This window comes from Hypanus sabinus, unplaced genomic scaffold (assembly GCF_030144855.1).
Source record: "Hypanus sabinus isolate sHypSab1 unplaced genomic scaffold, sHypSab1.hap1 scaffold_464, whole genome shotgun sequence".
In the NCBI taxonomy this organism is placed as follows: domain Eukaryota; kingdom Metazoa; phylum Chordata; class Chondrichthyes; order Myliobatiformes; family Dasyatidae; genus Hypanus; species Hypanus sabinus.
This window is the reverse complement of record NW_026781335.1, coordinates 362,125-382,588: the sequence shown is the minus strand read 5'-3', so window position 1 is coordinate 382,588 and position 20,464 is coordinate 362,125. Positions and strand designations below refer to the sequence as shown.

General features: G+C 45.2%; 1 protein-coding gene and 2 non-coding genes across 3 annotated transcripts; all 3 read right to left on the bottom strand.

The window, feature by feature from the left end:
- Positions 1 to 5,668: 5,668 nt before the first annotated feature.
- On the bottom strand, positions 5,669 to 7,302 carry LOC132389029 (vasopressin V2 receptor-like). Its single transcript, XM_059961441.1, has 2 exons — positions 7,233 to 7,302; positions 5,669 to 6,597 (listed from the first exon to the last, which is right to left on the bottom strand). The coding sequence occupies exons 1-2, from the start codon at positions 7,300 to 7,302 to the stop codon at positions 5,669 to 5,671; spliced, it is 999 nt and encodes a 332-aa protein (XP_059817424.1).
- A 7,484-nt stretch (positions 7,303 to 14,786) lies between these two features.
- trnav-uac (transfer RNA valine (anticodon UAC)) lies at positions 14,787 to 14,859 on the bottom strand. The gene has a single exon. It is a non-coding gene; the product is annotated as a tRNA-Val (tRNA).
- Positions 14,860 to 17,082: 2,223 nt separating this feature from the next.
- On the bottom strand, positions 17,083 to 17,176 carry trnai-uau (transfer RNA isoleucine (anticodon UAU)). Its single transcript has 2 exons — positions 17,139 to 17,176; positions 17,083 to 17,118 (listed from the first exon to the last, which is right to left on the bottom strand). It is a non-coding gene; the product is annotated as a tRNA-Ile (tRNA).
- Between the last annotated feature and the right edge of the window lie 3,288 nt (positions 17,177 to 20,464).

Here is a 20,464-nt window from a genome sequence, read left to right as displayed (position 1 = left end):
CGTTGTACTGATGTGGTCGTTCGGTTATGACCCCTCGATCTCGGCTGGACTGTTCTTCCGTGGTGGACTCGTCCGTCTGGCGTGAGTGGACACGCACACAAACCCCACCGGTCTTGCCGTCACGCTGTGAGCTTTGTGACCGATCTCCCGATTCGGTCCTCCAAGCCCCCACCTTCCTGTGGTTGCACAACACACTAGCAGTGTCTCGTGGCGTGTCTGCCAGTGTCTCAGCAGACCCGTCTTTTATCGCCCCTGACGGGGTATCAGCCGTCCATCAACTGACCATGTCCATCGAACTGGCCGCTCCCTCCGGTCTCAGTAGACACCTGGCATCATTCTGCTGTGTCAGCAGAGATCCATACAAACAGTCCAAATGTCCTTGCCGTTAAAGTCAAGATTTAGCGAAGAAGCCAGAATACTAAATCATCCATTTTAATCCTTCTCTCTCTCTCTCTCTCTCTCTCTCTCTCTCTCTCTCTCTCTCTCTCTCTCTCTCTCTCTCTCTCTCTCTCTCTCTCTCTCTCTCTCTCTCTCTCTCCCATCTGCAACAGGACACCTCCCCCCTCTTCATCTCTCTCTCTCTCGTTAAAGGGGTAGGCCATTTAGAACAGAGATGCGGAAACACCTTTTCACCCAGAGAGTGGTGGATATGTGGAATGCTCTGCCCCAGAAGGCAGTGGAGGCCAAGTCTCTGGATGCATTCAAGAGAGAGTTAGAAAGAGTTCTTATAGATAGCGGGGTCAAGGGATATGGGGAGAGGGCAGGAACGGGGTACTGATTGTGTATGATCAGCCGTAATCACAGTGAATGGCAGTGCTGGCTAGAAGGGCCGAATGGCCTACTCCTGCACCTACTGTCTATTGTCTATTGTCTACTGTTAGCTGCATAGTTCACAGGGGGGACAACTCTGGACCCCATCTCCCACTGGTTTTCTCGTCACATATAACACCCTCACCCTTAAAAGAATTTTTACCGGCGGCACTTTACAGAATCTAATATAATACAGAGGCAGTCATTAACTAACAGAGTAACACAGATATAATTTCATATCTAGCATCTAGATAAACAATCAACAATTACATTGTCAGTTCGCTTTACATGTTGCATTTTAATATCAAATTCTTGCAACACCAGGCTCCAACTTAATAACTATTTATTTTTATCCTTCATGTTAGTCAAAAATACCAATGGGTTGTGATCAGTATAAACAATCAATGGCTTCTGTGCCAGAAAAATGTAAACCTTAAAATACCGTAACACCAGAACAAGTGACAGTAATTCTTTTTCTACAGTGCAATAATTTCTCTGGTGCACATTAAACTTCCTAGAGAAATAAGCCACTGGGTGTTCAATTTCGTCCTCAGCTCTCCGCAGTAGGACAGCCCCTGCAGCTTCGTCACTTGCGCCGGTTGCCAGGGAGAAGGGATTCGAAGTCAGGTGCTTTTAACTCTGGGAGGTAAAACAGCATAGGTTTCAGACTCTTAAAGGCTTCTTGGCAAGGATTGCTCCACACAGACGTTTCATCCTTTTGCAAGAGCTTTGTAAGAGGGAGGGCAATATCAGCAAAGTTCTTACAAAACTTCCGATAGTACCCCACCATTCCCAGAAACCTTCTCAGAGCCCTCTTATCAGTCGGCACGGGAGCTTCAGAAATAGCCTGTACTTTCGCCTGCACAGGAGCCAGCAGCCCCTGTCCTGCCACATACCCCAGGTATGTGAACCTGGCATGGCCGAACTCACTTTCGGCGAAGTTCACGGTGAGATTGGCTGCAGACATCCGTTTGAATAGTTCCTCCACAGCCTCAATGTGCTCCTCCCACGTATCACTCCAAACCACTAAATCGTCAATGTGAGCCCCTGTGTTCTGTAACCCTTTAATCACTGAGTTAATCATTCTCTGAAATGTCCCTGGAGCGTTTTTCATTCCAGAAGGCAAGACATTATACTCATATAACCCTGATGGAGTGACAGATGCTGAAATTTCTCGAGCCTGCCAGCTAAAGGAACACACCAGTATCCTTCTAGCAAGTCAATCTTGGTGATGTATCTCGCCTTACCCACTTTATCAATGCAATCATCCAACCTTGGGATAGGATAAGCATCAGACTTTGTGATGGCATTCACTTTCCTGTAATCTGTACAGAACCTTACACTACCATCAGGCTTCGGGACAACCACACATGGAGATGCCCATGCTGAGGAAGATTCCTGGTTAATAACAGCAGCTGGCATATGTTCAATTTCTTTTTCCACTGGCTTGATCTTTTCCAAATTCATCCGATGGGGGGGCTGCTTAATAGGCTGGGCTGAAGTAACAATAACATCATGTGTTGTTCCCTCGAATCTCCTCGGAACGTCTGGGCATAAATCTGCATGCCGGACAATTAGCTTTGTCAGCTGTTCCCTCTGTCCAGGCTTCAAATGCGTGACCTCCTCAGCAAAATTGGCCAAAATAACAGAGTTCTCTAGTCTGGTGGGCACTATATTTATCTGTTCAAGATGCTCAGGCCTCTCATTATTAATCCTTACAGCCTCATTTGTTTTCGTAACAGCACCGACTGGAGCAGCTTTTGAATCACGATAACCTTTCAGCACATCAACGTGTAGCAACTGGCTCGGCTTCCTCCTGTCAGGGGTTTCGATAACATAGTTCAGAGAGTATATTTTCTGAATTACCTTGTACGGACCTTGGAAGTTCGCCTGTGGGGGTTGGTCACTAATGGGAACAGATCCAAGACCTTATCTCCCACTTGAAATACCTGTTCACGTGCTCGTCTATCATACCACTGCTTCATTTTAATTTGGGAGTCTCGCAGATTTTCGTCGGCAATGTCACATATTCTGCTGAGCATCTCTCGGAATTTCAAAACATAGTCAATCACATTGACATGCACTGTCGTGTTAGACCATTTAACTTTAAGTAAGGCCAGAGGTCCCTTGGGCCTGTGACCGAAAACAATCTCAAATGGGCTGAACCCCAGGGTCTCCTCAATTGTGTCCCTCTTATCCCAATGTACCGTTTCCCTTGTGGGCCATGTTCAATATGTCTTCCCGATGAAACTTCGGAACCACCAACTGGTTGACCACCGCCCATTCCTCATCTGCTGGCATGGTGGTCGGCCTCCACTTTCTCATTAATACTCCCTCCTTCATATAGTAGCCCATTGGTTCCTTCTTAAATCCCGCTTCATAGAGTGCTGTCTCCTTCAATGCCACAAGCTCCTCATCACGTCTCTGCTCTTTTATAAGTTCCTTCCTCGCTAATGGTAAATCCATCACCTGTCCTTACTCAACTCCACTATCCTCTTTCATCTCATCCTCTAACCCCTTCCGATACAGGATCGGTAAAAACGTCTCAGCTTAATCCACGTCTGCTGCAGACACCTCAGGGCCTTTTCCAGCCGCCCTTTTCACCGTGCTTCGGGTGACTGCGCAGGCGGGATAAACTTCAGAATCTGTAGGCGGGTCCTCAGCAGCCACAAGCTTACTCGTCAGCTGAACTGTTCAATTGACTTCTCCCTGACCAGGTGCCAATTTAATATTTACCACACTCAGCACTGTCATTAAGCTCAGAAAGACCATGTTTACATTCAGGAAGTTCCCAAACCATCCATCAAATCCGCTTTTTCGACCTTTACTTCGATTCGTCTCCATAGTAACCCAGACAGGTGGCCTCTCAAACCCAAAACCAAAACAATTCTTGTTCTCTATATTATAATCTTGAACAACAGCCCCTTTCTCACTGTTATCCATAAAATTCACATCACCAGCTTTCATCTGATCACTACCTTTTAGAACACCTTCTAACACAAGTGACTGAGAATCCTCAATTTCCACTGGTGCCAGGGTTAACCAATTACTCACTGAACCAAGTCCATCTGACCCAAAAGGACTGCATTCCTTTTTGACCAAATCAGACACCTCAGACCTTTCCCGAGTTTCAACACAAGTTTCAGTACCCTGTGAACCCATAGGTACCACCATAACCTGAACACAGGCAAACGGGACACCTGCCTCTTCTAGGCTATCAATACCAGTCCCAGTTTCAAATTCCAAATTCCCCTGATCCTCCCAGTTACCCTCTGGGCAACTCACATCGGGAGTAAACTCAACCTTGCGGGTTAAAACAACCTCGTCTGCTAACCCAGCAGACTCCCTCAAGGTAGCGGCATTCTTTTCATCTCGGACTGCCCTTACTTCATCGGGAACACACTCCTTAAAATTTTCAACTACAACCAACTCTTTTAGGCAATATAAATCATGAGTGTCCAACACTGGTCCTTCAGATTGCCACATCTTCCTCTCGAATTGTCTCTGTCTTTCCCTTCCCTCTCTCTGTCTCCGTGCTTCTTCCACCCTTAACTTAATTATCTCATCTCTTCCAGACAGGTCTGGACCTCTAGAGGAAAATTTTCTACCTCCTTTTCACTAAAGCACTTAGTAAAAATATTGTGCTCCATTATTATCATTCGAAGTTCCCCCTTCGTCATACCTGTCTGTGGCTTAAGTTGCAATGCATTAACAACTTCCCACAACTCATCCTTCTTAGCTTTCCAAAACCCTACAGGGACTGGACTTAACAGAAATCCCTCAACTTCCCACAACTCATCCTTCTTAGCTTTCCAAAAGCCTACAGGGGCTGGACCTAACAGACATCCCTCAACATCAAAATCCATCAAATCCAATAAATCAGGCAGACAATTCAACAGGTTTGAGTGACATTGAAGCTTGTGGAAGGAAAAAGCGAGATTGCTTTGGCTCAGTCGGCTTTAGACCAGGTGAGAATCAGTTTCTCGTGCTCCTTGTTAATAACCTGAGTAAATCAGTTTTTCAGTCCCGGGATTTTGGGGATGGGTTTGCTGGGCGTGCTGTGGAGCGTTGGTGAGAGTATGGCCTCCCTGAAATATGAACCATATTAGATTTTTTAGAAAGTGAATGCGGGTCACCTGTACATGATTTAATAAAATCAGTTTGAAAATCGTGTGATTATTTATTAGTTTTCACAGAAGGTACTCAAATATTTAGGCGTTGATCTCTGACTCCTGTAAGGGCTGATTTCCGTAACTAGGCATACCGCGGGGTAACATCGAATATAATGTCTTCAGGATCAGGAATAGAAGATCGCCTTCTATTGCCGAGGGGTGGCTGGTCAATTGAGGAGGTTCTGGTACAGCTGAGCGGAACTGCCGATCACGAAATAAATTGAACCACACAACGTAAGCTAAACTAACACAAGATCTTTTGAAAGGCGATGTAACTTATTTCCAACTTTGCATTCTTGTACTAATTATTCGAAAAGTTTTTGTCCCTCTTTTTCGCTGTTTGACGTGATACAGTTTGACAGATCGGGAAATATGGAATAAGGGTGTTATTGACCGTAGCTCTCTGATGTTTAACAGAGATCCAATGTTGGGTGCAAATAGTTTGGTTTCTTTAACTTTGAAATGAAGCTTGTCTATTCAATACTGTGTTCCATCCGGCCCATTCCGCGCATTCATACATTTTATTTCTACCTTGAGCTAATTCTTATCAGACACAAACGAGACACGTTCAGTTACCAGCATCGGGATGTTTTAAATGAGAATCTTTATCTTATTATCGAACTAAAAGCGCGGATCTTTTACAAAATGTTGCCTGTTGTAAGACGTTTACGAGCTGGAACTGAGTTCTACTCATGGGAGAAAGCCTTAGGAGATCTGACATTTCTCTTGATCAATTCCCGGATAAGCGTCCAAGGAGACAGTATCAACGTTTTCAACTCTGCCCTGAAGTTAGTTTGGGTGGCTGCATAAATACACGTGTTTGTACAGGAACTCATGTTCGTGAGCAGAGCCCCGGCTTGAGCAGCGATATATCGGGCAGAGTTATAGTCGCGATCAAAATACATGGTTATGCTGGCGATAATATCGGTCACTGCCGACGGCAACCAAAATAGCATGAAGCTGCCCGATACACAGAACAGTAATATGATGCTCTTTTTTCTGTTCTCCATCTCCGGGTCACGTTCAATCTTACTCTTGTGGGTTCGGAAGCCCCTCCGGGATTTGCTGGTCACTAAGATATGCCTGGCCGTCATCCCATTAAACAGAATTATTAAACCGGATGCGCACAGGTTTTGAAAGGATTTGAATCTGCTGAGCGCGACAAACGTTAGGGAGTTGAAGATGTCCAATTTCGGGCGGATACCCCACGAAATATTTCCAATTATTCGTTGAGGCTGAAATGCAAACAAGAAGTGTATATTCTCCAAGCAAAGCCCCGCCAGTATTACTGCTGCCAGGATTCTGGCTGTCTTCACTCTGCAGTATTTTGTTTTAAACTTCTGACAACATATGGCAACATATCGATCACAGGTGAAGGCCACCGTGTACCGCCGTGATAGTTCCAGAGTGACCGCCAGCACGTAGATCGTGGCTTTAAGGACTTCCGTATAATGCAGAAATGAACTGGACAGGCGGAATATTAAAATCTCATAGACAAGGACATTGATGAGAATGACCGATAGATCTGACACAGCCATCATCGTCATGTAGGCAGAGATGCATTTGGAAAGACCGCATTTTCCCCGGGACAGAATAATAATTGTTAACAAATTAGCTGCAACAGAAAGAAACACCAGCAGATAAAGACATCACTGAAGGAGGAAAAGAGGGGAATCTTACAACTTATTTCTGAAATACGTTCGGATGTATTTCTGTTTAGTCCGGTGGTCTGAGAGTGAGCAGAGGCAGGACGGAAAGGCACTGCACAGTGTGATCTTCACCGGCTGGAAACGGGCTGAGAAACAGCCCGTGTAATGTACTGGGAGCCTGGGTAATGTGCTGCCCTGCAGGAGGATAAACCAGGTTACCATTGCATGGTGAATGGTAGGCTGTGAGATGAAACGCATAAAAGGAACGGAGCTGTAAATACAGATCCATCGTTCATTTAAAGTAAAACACTGGGAAGACCGGGTGGCACAGAGATCATTTTGCACATCGGCCATCACACATCAGGACTCTGAGCACTGGGATTGAGTTATTGAGTTGAAGTTGTACAATACGTAATTGACGGCCTCCTGTGTCCAGAGGAATGTCTCCTCACCGGCCGTGTGGACACGGAACGATACAGCGACTATTGAGCATCTTGTATAATGGACACATTGCGGCGCATCTTCTGATCATACTTCATAAAGAATATCAATGTCCTGCCGAAGGCCAATAGCTGTTAGACACTGTATTAATACGACTTACCGGGTAAACCAAACACCGCTAGAACAGGGTAACAAACGTCTTTCACCTGTAGGATCGCCGGTCGACTCATGTTCGATTGCTTGAATTATCTCCCGTTGTGCAGTTCACATCAGCGTGTGACTCGGACCACGATACCCTGCTAATTTATAGGAAACACGAATTCTCCGTCGCGGGTAGGCGGGTTGTGCAATGAAGGAAGTTACTTACAGCCAATGAACAAACAAGGGTTGATGTTCCGCTCCAGTGCCACCTGTTCCCCAGCTGATTGACTGAGCAGCTGGATCATGAAGCTCCTTCATTCACATTCCACAACAGAACACCCCCACCCCCGAGGGAGCGACATCAGCGCTACACTCGCCTACGGAGAGCATCGCTCCAGGAGGGTCCTTTCGTTGTCCCATAGTAACTCAGTGAAGAGGTCCCGCTCCGTTCCGTAACTGCTTTTGTTACACAGCGTTTCGTTGATTCCCACTGACTGTAACATCACTGATGCTGCACTTGACTTTACTTTTCACAGAATAATTCTTCAATAACCTTTCCCATCATGGGTCCAGTCTAATGTCAACCCGTTAGTCTCTGTCTAACCTTACAGGCTGTGATTCCTTCCTGAATGTCACGTCATTGAAACCAAACAATTCATGCAGCATCCCGACAATGCGGTAGTGACGCGACTCTAACGTCACTGATGATACATTCTGATATAGGCGGTGGAGAGTCAGTTATATATGATATGGTTACTCCAAACAAGCAGATATAAATCACCTCCATCAGCACTGAAAACGCTGATATTTAAGCGTTTGGAGCCGCCTGTGCCTCCACATTACTTCGGTGTGGGGACCGAAGCCGCTTGTTCCCATGAAACTTCTCAGACTTCGTCGGAGAGATTACAAAGTTGCACCTTCACTGGGCAATCGACATTACCAATGAAATAGAAGAGGATGTCAGGGGGGTTTTCCTGCCGTTAGCAGAGATTTGTATGACACGAGTATTCTCTTCGATATTCAGGGTGTAAAGAGCCATGTGGAAGATTGTCTTACACCTTCCATCTACAAGTATATGGGTGATAAGGGACTTCCTACATCACGCTCTGTTGGAGGTAGGGAGACACTGAATGCTGTTTTTTTTTGTTATGATCTCATGAAATATTATATACCAAGTTGCCGGCTCAGTGCTGGGACTGGGGATTAATATGTTTGAGCGGAGCGACGTCGGCGCCTCAGAAGGTGTCAGACTACAAGTTTGAGCGGTGATGCACACTGAAAACTACCAGTGATCCCCACTCCTGAAAAGTACATTTTGTAAATTAGACACATTCGCGCAGTGAAGTAATGAACCACAATGTGAATGTGCGCTGGCAGAGATGTGATACGAGAAGAGAGTACGCCAACAAACATGCAGATCGGTCACTGTTCGTGAGCTAATGTCCACAGTTCATCAATGTACACATGCGTATGTCGGAGTACATCGGAATTAGATCGATGATGTATGATATTCTGTCAGCCTTCTGTATTCTTTCAAACTTATTTACATCTTTCCTGCAGGTAGCTGCAGCCAACCTCACACAATATTCCAAATTAGACCCCAATGAAGAACATCAACACAACATCCTCTCTCCTGTACTCAGTACTTCGGTCTGTGAAGGCCAACGTGGGAAAAGCTTCCTTCTTTACGACCCTGTGTAACTGCGACACAACTTTCATTGAATTATGGACCTGCATTCCCAGATTCGTTTGTTCTATCGTACTCCTCAGTGCCCTATTTCTCATTGTGTCAGACCAACCCTGGCTGGTCCGCCCAAAGGGCAACATTTAATATTTGCCTGGGCTAAATCCGATCTGCCATTGTTCAGCCCTTCTCTCCAGCTGGTCCAGATCCCGCCTCCTGCTCCGGTACTCTTCCTCGCTGTGGACTACACCCAGAGTGTTGGTGTCATCGGCAAAATTGCGGATCCAGTTAACGACATTATTATCGAGATCGTTGATATAGATTACAAATAACAGCGGACACAGCAACGATCCCTGCGGCACCCCTCTCGTCACTGACCTCCAATCAGGCAGACAACCATCCATTACCACACTCCCGCTTCCCAACATAGCCAATGGCGAATCCATCTCACTACCTCATCGTGAAAGCCAAACTTCTCGAGCATCTTCCCATACTGAACCTTGCAATTTCCCTGCTGAAGTCCCTGTTCCGGGGTTATTTACATTAAGTAATTCTCTAAAAACTTATCAGATAGTTTTGTAAATCAGCACGTTCGCCAATTTGAGCATCAGCCACTCTCAATGTCCTTCATCATTCTAAGAGATTCAAAGTCTGTTACAATTGCGAAGACATCAATTTTCAGGAAAGATGCAGGAAAGATACAAAAATGCTTTGTGAACTGGCTGACCGGCAGAAGGCAGTAGTGGCTGGCTACCAGTGATTAGTGGTGTTCCTCAGAGGTCAGTATTGGGACCGCTACTTTTCAAACCTTTGTCAGTGATTTGGATAATAGAATTGATGGCTTTGTGGCAAGGATTTCAGATGATACAAAGATCGCAGGAGCGGTAGGTAGTGCCCAGGAAGCAATGCGATTACAGCAGAACTTATACAAATTGGAAGAGTGGGCAAACATTGGGCTGATGGAATACAGTGTGGAGAAATGAATGATAATCGTTTTGGTGAAAGGAACAATAGCGCGAACTGTTATCACAATGGGGAAAAATTCAAACTTCAGGATGCAGACGAACTTAGAAGTCCCCATGCAAGACTTGCAGAAGGTGAAGCTACGGGCTGAGTTTGTGGTGAAGAAGGGAAATGCAGTGCCAGTATTTACTTCAGTTGGAACAGGATATAAAAGCAAAGAGATAATGCTGAGCCTTTATGAGTCAGTAGTCAGGCCGCACGGAGTGACGTCATCAGCCATGAGCCCCAGATCACAGAAAGGATCTGTTGTTATTGGAGAGAGTCAAGAGGACATTCACAAGAATGATTCCGGGAAGGACTGGGTTGGCATATAGAGAGCGTTCGGCAGTTTTGGATCTGTATTCACTGGAATTTAGAAGCATACACCGCGATCTCATTGAAACATAACGAATTTTGAAAGGACTAGATAGGTGGATGTGGCGGGTATGTTTCCTTTCGTGGGGGTACCCAGAAGAGGGCACAACATCAAAATTGATGGACCACCTTTTGGAACCGAGGCAAAGAGGACGTTCTTCAGCTAGAAAGTAGAAAGTGTAATGTCCTGCCACAGACTGAGGTGGAAGCCAAGTTCGTGTGTGTATATTAAGACAGAAGTTGATCGTTTCCTGATAGACCAGGGCTTCGAAGGATGTGGTGAGAAGGCAGGTTTATAGAGTTGTGTGGGATCCGGGGTCAGCCACGATGAAATGGCGAAGCAGACACGATGGGCTGAAAGGCCTAATTAAGCTGATGGTCTTATGGTCTAAAGATCGCGTCAGAGTGAAATACCGAAATTGCTCAACACTCAAGTTCAATTTAAGGCTGAATTTCAGATATATTTTTATTGATCTGTACACATGTATGCAGCAACACGAAATAGAGACCAAGGTGCAGACTCAGAGTATTGTTTCAGACTAAAGGGCTTTATTTATAAGTGATATAACGGAGAGTCTCTTTACTTAAGAGCGATGCTTGGGGTTTCTGTTTGTCTTGCAGACCTGCTTCATTATATAGACGCAGATTACGTGACTAAAAGCACTTAACAAGAGCATTGCTTGACTTTGAGCTTAGGACTAGATTTCAACAAACAACGTGACTCTGATCTTAGAACGAGATTGCAACAAACGGGAGCTTTACGTAGCTGCGAGGCCACAACATCTTTCTTAGAAGGGCTTTAGCTGAATTCCAAGACCTACAAGGATTTTAGCTAAATTTTAAGAGAATTCACAAGCGATTAGGTTAACCCCTACATATCCAAAGAGTTTTAAATTCTTCCACAAATTCCCTTGTTGTTGATTCTTTCAGATCAACACTCCTCATGAGATATTTCCTCCTCTTTCTCATAAGGGTTCATATCCCTCCGGAAAGGGTACTTCTTTGCCAGGATGTATCTCCTTTGCCCACCAGTTTCGCTTACTGCGCATTTCTCTCATCCTCTGGGGTATCATAGGCTCTTTTCATTGACTGGTAACAATACAATCGTAATGCTCCTCATGCACAGCACCCTAAAACTCATATTATTGCCACTATAATTATCCAATGGGTAATCCAGCTTCCCCAGCCAGAAAACCATCCCTCTATTATTTCTCACAATTTCGTTCCTGAACCAAAATACTTAAACTGTTTCCCTATATTCCTAATCTCCTTAATCTTTTTCCTTATGTGTTGACTGATGTTAGTTATGTTTCATGAAGCATCGGGAATATAAGTAAAACATTCCCAACATTCCTGCCCTCCCACTGCGCATGCCCCTCCTTTTTCGGCTCAGAGCAGGTCCAGGGCCATTCTATTTTGCAAGGCTACCATTCTAAGTGCAGCTACCTCGGTTGATAGGTCTTTCAGTTGCGTCTGCAGGTCAGTTAGGGGCATCGGCAGTGTCATTGGCCAATTTCTCTTGAGCCGTTGCCATGTTAACAATTTCTCGTCAATTTCGGGCCACATTATATGAGGGAAATGCTACCATCCAAAACTTTTGACTTTCACTTATCCCTCGCTTACTTCGCCTTCAAAAAGGATGTTGCGATATATCTTTTATAGGATGTATGGAGGGCACTATATAGACCAGATAACAGCAGCCCGTGCAATTTCCTGCGGACACATTCCCACTTCCGCCTGACGGCCCTGGATGCCAAGCAAAAGCTCTTTCCCCATATACCCAGTAAGTCCCATTAGGAGTGTGCCGAGGAGGACCCACCTTCCGTTCAGTACAAGAGCTATTATCCAAAAATGTCCCATTTCCCCCGCCGTATTACAATGACAAATCCCATTTACAGTTTCCTGTGCATTTACTAACTCGAAGAGGGGCATCCTTTTTCCCTCCGTCGGGGTAGGGAGGTACCATCATTTGAAGCAGGGGCATCCACAATCCCCTCCACTATCATCACTGCCAATCTGTCGTCCTAAAGCTGGAACAGGATGTGTTAAATAGGTTCACACGTTGCACAGAAAGCATTTCGCTTCCGCTCTTGGGGACCCCTTCCAGGGACATTCCCTGGGCGACATGCGGATGTACCTGAACACACACCCATAAAAGCATCCGGTTTGTCATCTTCATGCTTTCTTGTATTTTTGCACACACCCAACAAGAGTCCAACTCTTCACCTTAATGACTGGCATAAGTGTGACATAAAGACAAAGAGGTATTTCTGGACAAGGTCACATTGACTCCCCACAGTATCAGTCTCCATAAAAGCATCTGGCTTTTCAGCTTCATGCTTTATTGTCTTTCAACTCCTGATACCGTTTGCACCTCGTAGCGTGAATCCATTCTCCATTTCCTTCGGCCTTCACCGCGGTACGGGTCCGCTTTCTCTGGCGGACCGAGCGTAGGTGTTCAGCGAAAGCAGGATCTCCCAGTGGCCGCACATTTTAATTCTACGTCCCATTCCCATTCTATCCACGGCCTCCTCTACTGTCAAGATGAAGCCACACTCAGTTTGGAGGAACAACACCTTATATACCGGCTGAGTAGCCGCCAACCTGATGGCACGAAGATTGACTTCTCCGACTTCCGTTAATGACGCTCCTCCCCTTCTTACCCCATCCCTGACATATTGAGCTGTTTGGTTTTTTTTCTATCTCTTCGCCCATCCCTCTGCTTGCTCTCCACCTGCCTCTGGTGTCCACTCCCCCTTTCTTACTCCCGAGGCCTCCCGTCCCATGGTACTTTCCCTTCTCCAGCTCTGTATCACTTTCGCCAATCACGTTTCCAGCTCTTAGCTTTGCCCCACCCCCTCCGGTCTTCTCCTATCATTTCGCACCCCCTCCCCCAACTACTTTCAAATATCTTAATATTTCTCCTTTTTGTTAGACCTGACGAAGGGTCTCTGCCCGAAACAACGACAGCGCTTCTCCTATAGATGGTCCCTGGCCTGCTGTGTTCCACCAGCATTTTGTTTCTGACTGTCAACATGCTACCCATCTGTTCCGTAACGTCCAAAGGCGAGGTGTTGTTTTCCAACTGGACTCCACTGATATCACAGGATACACTTTCACTGATCACTTTTCAGTGGCATACATTTCAAACATTTCTGTGGGGATCCCGGAGTAAAGCATCACTGGTCAATACGTTGCGAAATGTTAAACAATATATTTCTGGCCGGTTTGATCAGAATGACTTTAATTAGGTGATAGAGTTAAAAGTGTAACCGGAGAAAGATTGGGAGTTATTTCGGAGTAACTCTACACTGGCTGGTCTGCGCGTTGAGTCAGGGGCGGAGCGTACTCCGAGATAAGTATTTATTCCTTACATTCATGTTGCGGATGAACCTCCACGGGCAGTTACTGACCCTTATGCAGGCGTGAGATATTCCGCCCGTGTTTTACTTTTAGATGGAATCACAACGAATTCGATATATTAAAAAGGACTGATCCTAACTCTGTACCAATATGCGATCTCCCACCGTCACCTCGACTCAAAACTAAACAGTACCCAGTTTTCCTGTTCTACATTACCGTCTTTATACAGGAAGGTTTTAAACATACTTTTCGACATTCCCGCAGAACCACGATGTCAGCGTTGTTTCTTGGGCTGTTAACAGGAATGGAAAGTGCGATACCAATGGTAAGATATTCGACATCTGTTTGCGCTGTAATATTACGGAAGATCGCAGACTCGAGCCCTGAAAAATTAGGTGTTGATGTTACCAACTGTTTCCACCGCAGTTTAAACTGTACGAAGCAGAAATATTTACGCGGCTGACGTGGGGCGGTTGTGGTGCTGCTCGCGACAGAGAAAACAAACAGAAACAGAGAGATTCATTGTGTGTGTGCGTATGTGTGTGTCTATGTGTGTGTGTATTTGTGTGTGTATGTGTGTGTGTATATGTGTGTGTGTGCGCGCGTGAGAGAGAGATAGAGAGAGAGAGGCGTGAGGCAGACTGAAAAGGTGGAACCTAGAAGACTTGTGGCGGAGAATTTGAACAGAGAGTCTGTATGGTGGGACTAGGAAGGAGTGGAATACAGGAGGGAGGAAAAAGAAAGCGATTTCACATTTTAAAGTAGGCTTGAAATTTTGCAGCACACGGTTATTCTTACTGATGTTTGTCTGGATGGGAACATTTGAGATGTGAGCTCCGTTGAAACCACAATGCATCCTCATGCGACAATACATGGCAATACGTTTGAAGGCTAATTCGCCCGTTACGCAGTGTACGTTATCCACGAACCTCCTTACGTTGAAATCCGTTTATGTTCTCTTGGAAATGATATATCATTTCTATTAATTCTTCTTTCTTTAATTTACCTTTGCCAGGTTTGAAATAGAATGAGCTTTGCTAGAAAAGCGAATGTTCATTATATTTACACCTGGATGCTCATGACAATACACTTGAGCACAAACTGAAAAGTTGAGTCTCAAGTTCATTTGAAGCACTGAAGCCCAAACAATGTTTCTGCCCAGGATTGAACTGGGGACCTTTCGCGTGTAAAGCGAATGTGATAACAACTACACCACAGAAACCGGACAAAGCGCTCAGTGCTTTGCACTCTTGAACACTGACCCGAGGCACCCCCCCCCCCCGCCCTGCTCTGAATTCTAGAAATAAGTACAAAACATTGCCCACTGTTCCTTTCCGTTTTCAGTAACAAGTATTAAATAGGTTAGGACTTTATTTTATTGAGCCTAGAAGAATGAGGGGAGACGATAGAAGTATATAAAATTATGATGGATATAGAGAGAATGAATGCAAGCAGGCTTTTTCCACTGAGGCCAGGGGAGAAAAAAAATAAGAGCCCATCGGTTAAGGGTGAATGGGGAACAGTTTAAAGGGAACATTGGGGTGGGGCGGGTTCTTCACACAAAGAGTGGTGGGAATGTGGAATGAGCTGCCAGATGAAGTGGTAGATATAATAGACAATAGACAAAAGGTGCAGAAGTAGACCATTCGGCCCTTCGAGCCCGCACCGCCATTCTGAGATCATGGCTGATCATCTGCTTTCAATACCCGGTTCCTGCCTTGTCCCCATATCCCTTGATTCCCCTGTCCATCAGATATCTATCTAGCTCCGTCTTGAAAGCATCCAGAGAATTGGCCTCCACTGCCTTCTGAGGCAGCGCATTCCAGGCCCCCACAACTCTCTGGGAGAAGAAGTTTTTCCTTAACTCTGTCCTAAATGACCTACACCTTATTCTCAAACCACGCCCTCTGGTACTGGACTCTGCCAGCATCTGGAACTTATTTCTTGCCTCGATCTTGTCCAATCCTTTAATAATCTTATACGTTGCAATCAGATCCTCTCTCAATCTCCTCGGGCTCACTTTTAACATTTAATTAAACCTTGGACAGGTACATGGATGCGAGGTGGATGAAGGGATATGGAGCCAGGTGCAGGTCACTGGGACGTCAGAAAAATGGTCCGGCACAGCCAAGGAAGGCCAAAACCCTGTTTCTGTGCTGTAATGTTCGATGGTTCTCTGGTTATGTCCATATACAGAGATATGAATTAACAATTTCCTGTCGGTTGTTGGTCAAGGCGCGACAGGTGACAGTTAACTAAACTGTGTTGTATTAATAGGCAAGGAATTAAAACACCTTCTGTACTCTAGCTTCCAGTAGTCTCCACAGGGTGGCGCTCGGGCTCACGTGCTAAATTTCACAATGCCTTTAAGCTTTCTCACCCTGTCTCTCTCTCGTCCGTTCTCTTCACCTCAGATTTCAAGTTAATTGAAGCAAGTGATGAACCACGTGCCGATACGCTTATAAACAACAGGACACGTTACAAGCCAGGGTTACTTGTGAGATGATGCCAGCTGTATAGTATCGAATCACGGCCAATGGTCCCAAGGAGTCCGCACTGACACCAGACACACCGTCACACTGATATTTCATTAATGATCACTGTCCAATCTGTTCCTTCGAATCGCAACCAGACCAAGACATCAACGGCCAGTTAAACGAACTATTGTGAAGGAAAATTATATTGGTAACAGCAGCCTTCAGGAATGGAGCGGCAAGTCGATCAGCTCTGAGGTCGCAGTGGAGTGATCGCGCTCCAGCCGGAAGGAGGTCAGCAGAAACGACGGAGTTGTCGACCCTGTTACAGAGGCTTGGTGAACTCGGGACATGTGAGAATTATTTTAGAATTCGGTACAGACGAATGCAGATTTATGTTGAGAGAGGGGCAGAGAGATATCAGCATCTCCATACCATTTGTGCCTTTTGAGGCTACGATTAATATCTCTTTTTTTCGCAGGTGCCTGAAACAATTCGCCGATGCAAGTAAATATTGAGTTTAATCGACAACGCAACGAACCAAGATGAGGTGTAATTAGAAGGTTTCTGACGGATAGTTTCAGGAAAGGTAGAGATCTTTGCTTCACCATTTGGTTAATTGAACTAAGAAGACAGGAATGTGGGGGACAATTCTGCCTTAATTCAGCAAAGAAACCATCTGCTCGGACACTTTCAACATTGGGAAGTGAGGCTGCGCGTGTTGAACTAAAGAACCAAACAGGGATATTGTTTGTAGCACTGCGAGCACATGCCTTTTAGTGAATTGGGGAAGACCTCTTACACTCTTCTGCTCAGATCACACTCAAAGGTGCATCGATTCGCAGTTAAATACAAATAACAAATACAAATAACAATCTCAGAAGCACATAATCAAATGTAACATTTTAGTGGAATGCTCAGCTTGAGAGACGCCCAGTCACTCGGGCACTGCAAGCATTAAAAATCACAAGTGCTCTAGGTGAGGCTCGAACTCACAGCCTCGGCATTTCTCCGCCCTGTACTGCCATATAAGTACCGCGGGCTAACCGATTGCGCCACTAGAGCCCAGTGCTGCAAACGCGCGTTTTACATATGGAAAGAAAATTTAGAAGAAATTTACAGATATAGAGCCTAAAAACATACAGCACGTGAAAAGGCCGTTCGGCCCACAATGTATTGCCATACTAGCTAAAAAGTAAATCAAAGGCACTCAAACACTAATCCCTCCTTCCTACCCTGTCCATATCCCTCAGTCTTCCTTACATCCATGTATATATCGAGTCAGCAAATATGCACATCCAATACCATCTATAAATTTGCTGATAATGCAAACATTCTTGGTCGAATCTCAGATGGAGACGAGAGGACGAACAGGGGCGAGATATGTCAACTAGTTGAGTGGTGTCGCAGCAACAGGCTTGCACTGAACATCAGTAAAACGAAAAAGCTCAATGTGTACTTCAGGAAGGAGAGAGACACCAATCCTCATAGAGGGATCTGAAGTGGAGAGAGTGAGCAGTTTTAGGTTCCTGGGTGATAAGATCTCTGAGGACTTAACCTGCTCCCGACATATCAATGCAGTTATAAAGAAGGCAAGACAGCGGCTATCCAGTACTTCATTAGGAGATTAATGAATGAACTCAAAAAAACTTCTGGAGAGTATTCTGACAGGCTGCATCATTGTCTGGTATGGTGTGGGGTGGGGGGAGGTGTTACTACGCTACCGGAAGGGAAGATGGGGAGATGGGGAGCCTTATGATCATGCGGATGTAAGCAGAGAGCTATGGATGGTGGAGAACAAGTGAGCACTCAGTACTCAGTAGGCGAACTTTCCATGAGCGAAGGTGGCAGGCGACAGTTACAGTCTGAGTATTAAAGGAATAGCGGCATCTCACCATTCTCCGGCGGAAAGCAGTGTCAAGACTTGGATGGCAGTGTCGCAAGGACGGGGCGGTGGAACGAACCCAGGTGCTGAAAACGGGCGCGGAGGCCGAGTCGGGAGGCGATACCGTCGTAGCGAGCGTGGAATGGGTGCCAAGGAGGCTTTACCCGGAGTCTTGGTTTCAGTACAGAATTCGAGAACGATGCTAGACTTAGAACTGATAGTCCTAAGAACCATGGGGTGAGGTTACTCGCACACGAGTCGACCAACGAACTGGCAGCTCCTTGTTGTGATCACAGGGTTTTTAAACTGCATTTGCTGATGGAAAGCTGGTGTTTGTATTTAGCGGAACCTGGGAATGACTGGTAACTAAACGAGGTGATTAAGGCACAATTCCTGAACCAAGTGCTGGAAGGGACCATGACAGGCAGCCTTTGTTGTGTTGGAAAATGACACTGGAGCTCTTCCTGGTTGGGAACTGATGGGTACTTGAAGTTAATCTTCATCCGCTCTTGAATATTTCTTTCTACGCTGTTACTCTGTATGTCCAGACGCCACATTATGGCGGAAAACTTGAATTCTCATTATAGTTGATTATCTGCTCGCAGTGGTTCAATTTCTCAGCCAGATCATGTGAATTTTGACTTACCCTTTGTACTGTAGGTCCCAACAATAATATATCATCAATGCCGTTAAATCTGGGGCACCAAGTGAGAGATTGCTAGTTACCGACCCGCTGGCTAATGGATCATGACAGTCAGTCTGCCTTGGTAAATCGCTCCAGTAAGACTGAGAAAATAATCATTTCCAAACTCCACAAGTGTTTCTCATTGATAATCTCCTTCTGAATTCCTCTCCATCAAATTCGCAATATTGACACAGCAGCATATAGTTAGAGGGACAAACAGACAAAAGCAGACAGCAGAGGACAGGGAGCCAGACAGACGAATAGATAGATAGATAGATAGATAGATAGATAGATAGATAGATATATAGATAGATAGATAGATAGATAGACAGACAGATAGACAGACAGATAGATAGATAGATAGATAGATAGATAGATAGATAGATAGATAGATAGATAGATAGATAGATAGATAGATAGATAGATAGATAGATAGATAGATAGATAGATAGAAAGAAAGAAAGAAAGAAAGAAAGAAAGAAAGAAAGAAAGAAACACAGAGACAGTTATCAGTTTGTGCTCACAGTGTGGATAAAGGGGTGACCGGTGGAAAGCTATCGATGTGTTCAACCCTGGCCTGGGTTGAGAGCGTTACCGTGGAAGATTGGCATTCCACTTCCTGTGGTCACGAGTAGGTGATTTTTAAATAAGTTTCGAGAACAGGAGGACGACGTGGAGGATCGGCATCGGCATTGGAGACAAACCAACACTCTAACTCTCTCTCTCCAACTCCACTCAAACCAAATTCCAGAACTGAACTGATCACTTACCATCCCACCGTAATAACCTGAGCTGGGGAAGATTGGGAACCTTATATACACACACACACACACACACACACACACACACACACACACACACACACACACACACACACACATATATAGCCCACTCATCCCAGAGTCAGAAATGGCCGAGGGATGAGTGGGCTATCATGTCACAAATTGTGTGGAAGGGGAAGGCTCAGCAGGCGTATTCTGCCCTGACCCTTGAACAGTCAAGGGATTATGATACAGTGTAAGATTCAGTGCTTAAAGTCCATGAGTTGGTTCCGGAGGCATATAAACAAAAGTTCAGAGATTTAAGGAAGTCCGGGTGTCAAACTTATATGGAGTTTGCCCATGAGAAACAGGTGTACCTCAAGGGCTGGTATACCTCGGAAGAGGTAACTGAGGGTTTGGAAAGCTTGAAAAAGCTGGTTGTGACTGAAGACTTTAAAAAGTGTGTTCCCGATTATGTAAGGGCATACAGAGATGAAAGGGATGCCACTACATTGCTTTACTCCGGATGGGAGTTTCCCAGAGAGTAACTGGGAGGGTCGGGGGAACCTGGAATTTGAACCTGCGACTGGTATTGAAAGCTGTCCCGATTTTTGTATTCATTTTATTGAAGCACCTGTGAATTTTCAGGGCTTTGAACCTTGTGTTAAAACACCGTTAAGATCTGAGGTGTCTGCCACGGTTAAAAAGGAACGCAGTATTTTTGAGCCAGGTGGACTGGGTTCGGTGAATAAAGGGTTAACCTTAGTGCCAGTGGAAATTGAGGATGCTCAATTAATTATGTTAGACGGTGTTCTAAAAGTTGGTGATGAGTTGAAAATTGGCGATGTGAATCTTAATAGAAATATGCAGAAAGAAGCTGTTTCTGATTTTTTGAATCAAGAATTTGGGAAGTTTGGACTGGTTTCGCGACCTTTGACCCTGCTTGCAGGACAATGGCTTGTAAAAGTATGTGAATCTCTGTTGAATTTTGCTTTCGCAGTAGGAAGTAAACACCTTCAATG